The sequence below is a fragment of the Nerophis ophidion genome, linkage group LG04 (genome assembly GCF_033978795.1).
Source record: "Nerophis ophidion isolate RoL-2023_Sa linkage group LG04, RoL_Noph_v1.0, whole genome shotgun sequence".
NCBI lineage: Eukaryota > Metazoa > Chordata > Actinopteri > Syngnathiformes > Syngnathidae > Nerophis > Nerophis ophidion.
The window spans coordinates 3,486,422-3,497,542 of record NC_084614.1 but is presented as its reverse complement, the minus strand read 5'-3'; the positions used below and the strand labels follow the sequence as shown (position 1 = coordinate 3,497,542).

Genomic DNA, 11,121 nt, shown 5'->3' with positions numbered 1-11,121 from the left:
TGTGTTAATGTGTGTGTGTGTATATGTGTGTGTGTGCGTGCATGTGTCCGTGTGCGTGCGTGTGTGTCTGTGTGTGTGTAAATGCATGTGTGTGTAGATGTGATTGCGCAGGTGTGTTAATGTGTGTGTGCGTGTGTGTGTATATGTGTGTGTGCGTCCGTGTGTGTGTCTGTGTGCGTGCGTGTGTGTCTGTAAATGCATGTGTGTGTAGATGTGATTGTGCGTCGTATGTGCGCAGTGTGTTAACGTGTGTGTGCGCGTGTGTGTAAATGTGTGTGTGTGTGAGTGGGTCTGTACGTGTGTGCGTGTAAGTGTGTGTGTTAATGTATGTGTAAATAGGTGTGTGTGTGTGTGTGTTTGTGGGGTTCCTCAGACACACACCGCTGAAGGAGACAAGGATGCAGGAAAGGAGACAAGTGTAAGAAGTTTTCAAATAATTGTTTTTAAATTGGAAAAAAAAAAAAAAAAAATCACAAAACTTTGGACAAACAACAAATCTTTTTTTAAAAAAACTTCTTCTTTTTTGAAATGGACCTTGGTTGTGTGGTTGTGCGGGTGGGCGGGGCTTGGTCGCGTCAGAACACCTCAGAATCCGAGGTCCACAAGCCGAGACCGTGGACCAGGACTTCCAGGCTGGTCACATGGCTTTAGCGGCTCTCCCATTGGCTGCTTAGGTCACATGTCCGTGGTGACATCACCAGGGTGGACTACGGGACCGGGACTGGACTATTGTGTACATTTTGGGGGTGGGGCCTGAAAAGGTTCCGCCTACCCTGACACCTGCAGTACTTTTTGGCTCCTGGAGAGTCCAAGTGGGTCAGTGCAGTGTTAGCAGCCATGCTAACGCTAAGCATAGAAGGGTCCGGGCAGCGGGGGTCCCGGCAGCGGGGGTCCCGGCGGTGTTGGCGGCACGCTGGACCCCGCTCGGGGGCCCCACCGAAGTCCTGGCCGCGCACTTGTTCTTGTTCTTGTTGCCCGCCTGGCGGAGCACCTGCACCTGATTCTGCCCCCCTTTGGCCTTGCGCCCCCTCCGGGTGCAGTTCCTGCCGCCCCCCTTGGGAGTCGGGGCGGAGGGCGGGTGGTGCTGGTCGCCGTGAGGCAGGTAAGGTCGCAGGCGGTGGTTGTGGCGACTCCGCTGGCGGTTCAGGTGGTTCAAAGACTCGCCGTGCTCCTCCCCCGGCGGGCAGGCGGGCAACTCCTCCTTGCTCAGCGCCTTCAGGTCTTTGCCCGCCATCTCCGGCGGCGAGGCGCACACCAGCGAGGAGGTGGAGCCCCGGAAGCCCCGCAGCCAGTCCCACAGCGGCAGGGCCCGGCAGCCGCAGTCCCAGGGGTTGTCGTTGAGGCGCAGGTACTCCAGGGCCGGCGCCAGGGCCAGGGTGGCGCCGGGCAACTCGGTCAGGGAGTTGTTGAAGAGGAAGAGGGTGGTCAGGCGGCGCAGGTCGTGGAAGGCCCGGCGGTCCACCCACTGGATGCGGTTCTGGTGCAGGAGCAGGCGGTCCAGGGCGCCCAGGCCCCGGAAGGTGTTCTGGTGCAGACTCCACAGTTTGTTGCCGTGCAGGAAGAGGTGGCTGAGGTTGAGGAGGTCGATGAACAGGTCGTCCTCCAGGAACTCCAGATGGTTCTCCTGCACACAAAAGTCAGTTACAATGTCAACAACACCCAGGCACAGATAAGTCAGTTACAATGTCAACAACACCCAGGCACAGATAAGTCAGTTATAATGTCAACAAACACCCAGGCACAGATCAGTCAGTTACAATGTCAACAAATAACCAGGAGTCAGTTACAATGTCAACAACACCCAGGCACAGATAAGTCAGTTACAATGTCAACAACACCCAGGCACAGAAAGTCAGTTACAATGTCAACAACACCCAGGCACAGATCAGTCAGTTACAATGTCAACAAATAACCAGGAGTCAGTTACAATGTCAACAACACCCAGGCACAGATATGTCAGTTACAATGTCAACAACACCCAGGCACACATAAGTTGGTTACAATGTCAACAAACACCCAGGCACAGATAAGTCAGTTACAATGTCAACAACACCCAGGCACAGATAAGTCAATTACAATGTCAACAACACCCAGGCACAGATTAGTCAGTTATGTTAACAAACACCCCGGCACACATAAGTCAGTTACAATGTCAACAACACCCAGGCACAGATAAGTTAGTTACAATGTCAACAAATAACCAGGAGTCAGTTACAATGTCAACAACACCCAGGCACAGATATGTCAGTTACAATGTCAACAACACCCAGGCACACATAAGTTGGTTACAATGTCAACAAACACCCAGGCACAGATAAGTCAGTTACAATGTCAACAACACCCAGGCACAGATAAGTCAATTACAATGTCAACAACACCCAGGCACAGATTAGTCAGTTATGTTAACAAACACCCCGGCACACATAAGTCAGTTACAATGTCAACAACACCCAGGCACAGATAAGTTAGTTACAATGTCAACAACACCCAGGCAAAGATAAGTCAGTTACAATATCAACAACACCCAGGCACAGATAAGTCAGTTATAATGTCAACAAACACCCAGACACACAGAAAGTCAGTTACAATGTCAACAACACCCAGGCACATATAAGTCAGTTACAATACCAACAACACCCAGACACACATAAGTCAGTTACAATGTCAACAAACACTTCTAATCTATCCGGGGATTATAATGTTTTTTTGTATTATTATTTTAGTTTTTGTTTTATGCCCTTTTTTTTACACGGCAAACACACAAAATATATATTTCTCTAAAAAATATATATATTTGATGTGAAGTATTTGGAGCCTCAAATAGGTCAATAATTTATAAGAAAATTCATTAATGTTTTTTGAGGAATGAGTTAAAAAAAAAAATCCCCCTAAAATTCTTGGGGACCCAACCGGGTCCCATTCATAAAAGTGTTGAAAAAAAGGTATTTTTTAGTTTTTTTATTTATTTATTTTACTTACAAGGCTTAAGTCTGTAGATGAACTTCTAATCTATCTGGCGATTATAATGTTTTTTTGTATTATTATTATTTATTTTTTATGCCCTTTTTTTATACGACAAAATATAAAATATTTTCCTTAAAAAATGATATTTGATGTGAAGTATTTGGAGCCCTAAATAAGTCAATAATTCATAAGAATTTTTTGGGGGAGCAACATTAATTAATGTTAATGTTTTAATTCATATTTTTGAGCAATGAAAGTTTAAAAAAAAAAATCCCACTAAAACTCTTGGGGACCCAACCGGGTCCCATTCATAAAAGTGTTGAAAAAAAGCTATTTTTTAGTTTTTTTATTTATTTATTTTACTTACAAGGCTTAAGTCTGTAGAAGAACTTCTAATCTATCTGGCGATTATAATGTTTTTTTGTATTATTATTTTAGTTTTTTTTTATGCCCTTTTTTTTATACGGCAAACACACAAAATATATAATATTTCCCTAAAAAATATATATATTTGATGTGAAGTATTTGGAGTCTCAAATAGGTCAATAATTTGTAAGAAAATGTATTTATGTTTTTTGAGGAATGAGTTTAAAAAAAAAATCCCACTAAAACTCTTGGGTACCCAACCGGGTCCCATTCATAAAAGTGTTAAAAAAAAGGTATTTTTTAGTTTATTTATTTATTTATTTTACTTACAAGGCTTAAGTCTGTAGATGAACTTCTAATCTATCTGGCGATTATGTTTTTTTGTATTATTATTATTTTATTTTTTTTATGCCCTTTTTTTATATGACAAAATATAAAATATTTCCCTTAAAAAAATGATATTTGATGTGAAGTATTTGGAGTCCTAAATAAGTCAATAATGTATAAGAAAATGTTTTGGGAGCAACATTAATTAATGTTAATGTTTTAATTCATATTTTTTGAGCAATGATAGTTTGAAAAAAAAATCCCACTAAAACTCTTGGGGACCCAACCGGGTCCCATTCATAAAAGTGTTGAAAAAAGGTATTTTTTTGTCTTTTTATTTATTTATTGTACTTACAAGGCTTAAATCTGTAGATGAACTTCTAATCTATCCGGCGATTATAATGTTTTTTTGTATTATTATTTTAGGGCTTTTTGAGCCCTTTTTTTATACGGCAAACACACAAAGTATAAAATATTTCCCTTAAAAAATGATATTTGATGTGAAGTATTTGGAGCCCTAAATAAGTCGATAATTTATAAGAAACATTTTTTGGAGCAACATTAATTAATGTTAATGTTTTAATTCATATTTTTTGAGCAATGATAGTTTTTTTTTTTTAATCCCACTAAAATTCTTGGGGACCCAACCGGGTCCCATTCATAAAAGTGTTAAAAAAAGGTATTTTTTTGTTTTTTTATTTATTTATTTTACTTACAAGGCTTAAGTCTGTAGATGAACTTCTAATCCATCTGGCGATTATAATGTTTTTTTGTATTATTATTTTAGTTTTTGTTTTATGTCCTTTTTTTTATACAACAAACACACAAAATATAAAATATTTCCCTTAAAAAAATGATATTTGATGTGAAGTATTTGGAGCCCTAAATAAGTCAATAATTTATAAGAAACATTTTTTGGAGCAACATTAATTAATGTTAATGTTTTAATTCATATTTTTTGAGCAATGATAGTTTTTTAAAAAAAAAATCCCACTAAAATTCTTGGGGACCCAACCGGGTCCCATTCATAAAAGTGTTAAAAAAAGGTATTTTTTTATTTATTTATTTCACTTACAAGGCTTAAGTCTGCAGATGAACTTCTAATCTATCCGGCGATTATAATGTTTTTTTGTATTATTATTTTAGTTTTTGTTTTATGCCCTTTTTTTTATACGGCAAACACACAAAATATATAACATTTCCCTAAAAAAATATATATTTGATATAAAGTATTATTATTTTAGTTTTTTTTTTATACGGCAAACACACAAAATATACAATATTTCCCTTAAAAAATTATATTTAATGTGAAGTATTTGGAGCCCTAAATAAATCAATAATTTATAAGAAATTTTTTGGGGAGCAATGATAGTTTTTAAATAAAAAAAAACCCACTAAAACTCTTGGGGTTTTTTTTTTTTTGTTTTTTTATTTATTTATTTTACTTACAAGGCTTAAGTCTGTAGATGAACTTCTAATCTATCCGGCGATTATAATGTTTTTTTGTATTATCATTTTTGTTTTTGTTTTATGCCCTCTTTTTATACGACAAAATATAAAGTATTTTCCTTAAAAAATGATATTTGATGTGAAGTATTTGGAGCCCTAAATAAGTCAATAATTTATTAAGAACATTTTTTGGGAGCAACATTAATTAATGTTAATGTTTTAATTCATATTTTTTGAGCAATGATAGTTTTTGAAAAAAAATCCCACTAAAACTCTTGGGGACCCAACCGGGTCCCATTCATAAATGTGTTAAAAATAAGCATTTTTTTCTTACTTACAGCACTTCATTATTATAATATTGCAACTTTTTGTCTTACACTTCACTAATTTCAACTTTTATTCCACTTTTTTTTTTTTTTTACTGCTTTTTTAGAATGCTCCAGGAAGCGCGAACAAAGGAGCCGGGGGCCCCACATTGGAACCCCCCCCCCCCCCCCCCCCCCCCCCCGGCTGAGGAGCACGTGTACCTGCAGGTAGAGATACTGGAGGTTGTGCAGGCCCGCAAAGATGGCGGGGGGCAGGCTGAGCAGGCCGCAGCGGTACAGGTGCAGGGCGCTGAGGCGCTCCAGGCCCCGGAAGGTGTCGGCGTCGAGGGCCCCCAGGTGGCGGTTGTCCCCCAGGTCGAGCTCCTCCAGACGGCGGAAGCCGTGGAAGGCGGAGGGCTGGATGTAGGAGATGTTGTTGGAGTAGAGCCACAGCATGGCGGTGGTGGGCGAGAAGTGACCGAGCAGCAGCCGCTGGATCTTGTTGTTCTGCAGGAAGACACGCTGGCTCTGGGCCGGGATGCCCTCGGGCACGGCGTGGAAGTTGTGCGCCTGGCAGGACACGGTGCTGGGGGACGTGTAGCAGATGCAGTGGCGAGGACACGGCAGAGACACGTCCAGACCGCACAGCACCAGCAGCAGCTCCACGCCTGCACAACCTGGCGAGGGAACACAACCGCACGCCGGTTTTCTCAACAGAAAAAGGTCACAATTTCACTACAAAACGTAAAATTTTGGAAGTATTATAATAAAAGTCGTCATTTTACTCATCGCAAGTAAAAAAAAAAAATAATTTGGGCCAAAAGGGGTGCATTTCAATTTCTTACACACACTTGTTATTTCATATGTTGACCAGAGGGGGAGCACTTCAAAATTGTTTTACACACACACTTGTTATTTCATATGTTGGCCAGAGGGGGAACACTTCAAAAAAAAAAATGTACACACATACTTGTTATTTCATATGTTGGCCAGAGGGGGAGCACTTTTAAAACCGATACAAAGTAAAAAAACTTTAGAAGTATTATAATAAAAGTCGTCCTTTTACTCAACGCAAGTCAAAATGTGACAAGAAAAACTGAACATTTGTGCAATATTTTGATAAAAGTCGGAATTTTACTCGATATCAGTCGCAGTTTTACAAGAAAAGCTTAAAATTTTGACCATTTTTTGAAAAGAGTCGTAATTTTACTCGACTAAAGTCACAATTTTATAAGAAAACTTAAAAATGTTGGCAATATTATAATAAAAATCGGAATTTTACTTGGCACAATTATGACCAAAGTCATCATTTTACTCAAAGAATGTCACTATTTTACAAGAACAACAAAAAAACTTGGCAATTTTATATGACAAATGTCACCGTTTTGCATTAATAAGTCATCATTTTGTGTTAAAAAAAATACTTTTACGGGAAAATTTTACAGAAACAGAAAACATATGAGAAATTGTTGCCAATTTTATTAGTAAAAAGTTGACACATTGTGAGAAAAAGACTGTTTTTAGTTAATGTTAAGCTTTTTTTTTCTTTTTTTGTCTGTAATTGGTTTTTAATCTTAATTATTTACTTCAAGTTATTACAGTATGTCTCTCTCTCTCTCTCTCTCTATATATATATAATTTTGTTAAAATAATTTGGGCCAAAACGGGTGCATTTCAATTTCTTACACACACTTGTTATTTCATATGTTGACCAGAGGGGGAAAACTTCCAAAAATTTTTTACACACATACTTGTTATTTCATATGTTGACCAGAGGGGGAGCACTTCAAAATTGTTTTACACACACACACTTGTTATTTCATATGTTGACCAGAGGGGGAGCACTTCAAAATTGTTTTACACACACACTTGTTATTTCATATGTTGGCCAGAGGGGGGAGCACTTTTAAAACCGATGCAAAGTCAAAAAACTTTAGAAGTATTATAATAAAAGTCGTCCTTTTACTCAACGCAAGTCAAAATGTGACAAAAAAACCTGAACATTTGTGCAATATTTTGATAAAAGTTGGAATTTTACTCAATATCAGTCACGGTTTTACAAGAAAAGCTTAAAATGTTGACCATTTTTTGAAAAGAGTCGTAATTTTACTCGACTAAAGTCACAATTTTATAAGAAAACTTAAAAATGTTGGCAATATTATAATAAAAATCGGAATTTTACTTGGCACAATTATGACAAAAGTCATCATTTTACTCAAAGAATGTCACTATTTTACAAGAGCAACAAAAAAACTTGGCGATATTGTGATAAAAGTCAGAATTTTATATAAGACAAATGTCACCGTTTTGCATTAAAAAAAATACTTTTAAGGGAAAATATTACAGAAATAGAAAACATGAGAAATTGTTCCCAATTTTATTAGTAAAAAGTTGACACATTGTGAGAAAAAGACTGTTTTTAGTTAATGTTAAGCTTCTTTTTTTTTTCTTTTTTTGTCTGTAATTGTTTTTTAATCTTAATTATTTACTTCAAGTTACTACAGTATGTCTTTAAAAACATATTTATTTTTTTATTTTTTTTAAATTAATTTTGGCCAAAGGGGGTGCATTTCAATTTCTTACACACACTTGTTATTTCATATGTTGACCAGAGGGGGAGCACTTAAATATTTTTTGACGCACACACTTGTTATTTCATATGTTGACCAGAGGGGGAGCACTTCAATTTTATTTTTTACACTCATACTTGTTATTTCATATGTTGACCAAAGGAGGAGCACTTTTAAAATCGATACAAAGTCAAAAAACTTTGGAAGTATTATAATAAAAGTCATCCTTTTACTCAACGCAAGTCAAAATGTGACAAGAAAAACTGAACATTTGTGCAATATTTTGATAAAAGTCGGAATTTTACTCGATATCAGTCGCAGTTTTACAAGAAAAGCTTAAAATTTTGACCATTTTTTGAAAAGAGTCGTAATTTTACTCGACTAAAGTCACAATTTTATAAGAAAACTTAAAAATGTTGGCAATGTTATAATAAAAATTGGAATTTTACTTGGCACAATTATGACAAAAGTCATCATTTTACCCAAAGAATGTCACTATTTTACAAGAACAACAAGAAAACTTGGCAATATTGTGATAAAAGTCAGAATTTTATATGACAAATGTCACCGTTTTGCATGAAAAAGTCATCGTTTTGTGTGAATGTGAGTGTGAATGTTGTCTGTCTATCTGTGCTGGCTCTGCGATGAGGTGGCGACTTGTCCAGGGTGTACGCCGCCTTCCGCCCGGTTGTAGCTGAGATAGTTGCTAGCGCCCCCCGCGACCCCAAAAGGGAAAAAGCAGTAGGAAATGGATGGATGGATGGCATTTTGCATTAAAAAAAAAACAATGTTTTTACGGGAAAATATTACAGAAACAGAAAATATATGAGAAATTGTTGCCAATTTTATTAGTAAAAAGTTGACACATTGTGAGAAAAAGACTGTTTTTAGTTAATGTTAAGCTTTTTTTTTGCTTTTTTTGTCTGTAATTGGTTTTTAATCTTAATTATTTACTTCAAGTTATTACAGTATGTCTCTATATACATTTTTTTTTTTTTTTTTTTTTAATTAATTTTGGCCAAAATGGGTACATTTCAATTTCTTACACACACTTGTTATTTCATATGTTGACCAGAGGGGGAGCACTTAAATTTTTTTTGACGCACACACTTGTTATTTCATATGTTGACCAAAGGGGGAGCACTTCAATTTATTTATTTTTTTCTTCACACATACTTGTTATTTCATATGTTGGCCAGAGGGGGAGCACTTTTAAAACCGATACAAAGTCAAAAAACTTTAGAAGTATTATAATAAAAGTCTTCCTTTTACTCAACGCAAGTCAAAATGTGACAAGAAAAACTGAACATTTGTGCAATATTTTGATAAAAGTCGGAATTTTACTCAATATCAGTCGCAGTTTTACAAGAAAAGCTTATAATTTTGAAAATTTTTTGAAAAGAGTCGTAATTTTACTCAACAAAAGTCACAATTTTATAAGAAAACTTAAAAATGTTGGCAATATTATAATAAAAATCGGAATTTTACTTGGCACAATTATGACAAAAGTCATCATTTTACTCAAAGAATGTCACTATTTTACAAGAGCAACAAAAAAACTTGGCAATATTGTGATAAAAGTCAGAATTTTATATGACAAATGTCACCGGTTTGCATTAAAAAGTCATAATTTTGCATGAAAAAAATATTTATATTTTTACTGGAAAATATTACAGAAACAGAAAACATATGAGAAATTGTTCCCAATTTTATTAGTAAAAAGTTGACACATTGTGAGAGAAAGACTGTTTTTAGTTAATGTTAAGCTTCTTCTTTTTTTCTTTTTTTGTCTGTAATTGGTTTTTAATCTTAATTATTTACTTCAAGTTACTACAGTGTGTCTCTACATACATTTTTTTTTTTTTTTTTAATTAATTTTGGCCAAAATGGGTGCATTTCAATCTCTTACACACACTTGTTATTTCATATGTTGACCAGAGGGGGAGCACTTAAATTATTTTTTTTACACACACACTTGTTATTTCATATGTTGACCAGAGGGGGAGCACTTCAAAAAATTTTGTACACACATACTTGTTATTTCATATGTTGGCCAGAGGGGGAGCATTTTTAAAACCGATACAAAGACAAAAAACTTTGGAAGTATTATAATAAAAGTCGTCCTTTTACTCAACGCAAGTCAAAATGTGATTAAAAAAAACCTGAACATTTGTGCAATATTATGATAAAAGTTGAAATTTTATTCAATAACAGTCGCAGTTTAACAAGAAAAGCTTAAAATTTTGACAATTTTATGAAAAGAGTCGTAATTTTACTCGACTAAAGTCACAATTTTATAAGAAAACTTAAAAATGTTGGCAATATTATAATAAAAATCGGAATTTTACTTGGCACAATTATGACAAAAGTCATCATTTTACTCAAAGAATGTCACTATTTTACAAGAACAACAAAAAAACTTGGCAATATTGTGATAATAGTTTGAATTTTATGTGATAAATGTCACCGTTTTGCATTAAAAGGTCATCGTTTTGCATAAAAAAAGCAATAATTTTACAAGAAAATATTGCAGTATTACAGAAATTGTTCCCAATTTTATTAGGAAAAAGTCGACAGATTGTGAGAAAAAGACCATTTTTATTAAAGTTATTTATTTGTTAATTTTTTTGTTTGTAATTGTTTTTTAATTTCTGTTATTTACTTCACGTTATTACAGTATGTATCTATATACATTTTTTATTTATTTATTTTTTTTATTAATTTTGGCCAAAGGGGACACATTTCAATATTTTTTACACAAACTTGTTATTTCATATGTTGACCAGAGGGGAAGCACTTTTAAAACCGACACACAGTCAAAAAACTTTGGCAGTGTTATAATAAAAGTCGTCATTTTACTCAACGCAAGTCAAAATGTGACAAGAAAAACTGAACATTTGTGCAATATTATGATAAAAGTTGGAATTTTACTCAATAACAGTCGCAATTTAAAAAGAAAAGCTTCACATTTTTACAATATTATGAAAAGAATCGTAATTTTTCCTCAACAAAAGTCACAATTTTATAAGAAAACTTAAACAAGTTGGCCATATTAAAATAATAATCGGAATTTTACTCAAAGAATGTCACAATTTTACAAGAACAATCAAAAAACTTGGCAATATTGTGATAAAAGTCCG

At 35.4% G+C, this 11,121-nt stretch overlaps 1 protein-coding gene across 1 annotated transcript in view; it reads right to left on the bottom strand.

The window, feature by feature from the left end:
* Positions 1–457: 457 nt before the first annotated feature.
* Positions 458–11,121, bottom strand: part of LOC133550756 (reticulon-4 receptor-like 1) — a 42,577-nt gene continuing 31,913 nt past the window's right edge. The window contains exons 2-3 of the mRNA XM_061896764.1: positions 5,634–6,088; positions 458–1,624 (exon numbers count right to left, since the gene is read on the bottom strand). Coding sequence (XP_061752748.1) covers positions 818–1,624; positions 5,634–6,088 — 1,262 coding nt within the window. The 3' untranslated portion in view covers positions 458–817. The remainder of the gene's footprint in view (positions 1,625–5,633; positions 6,089–11,121) is intronic.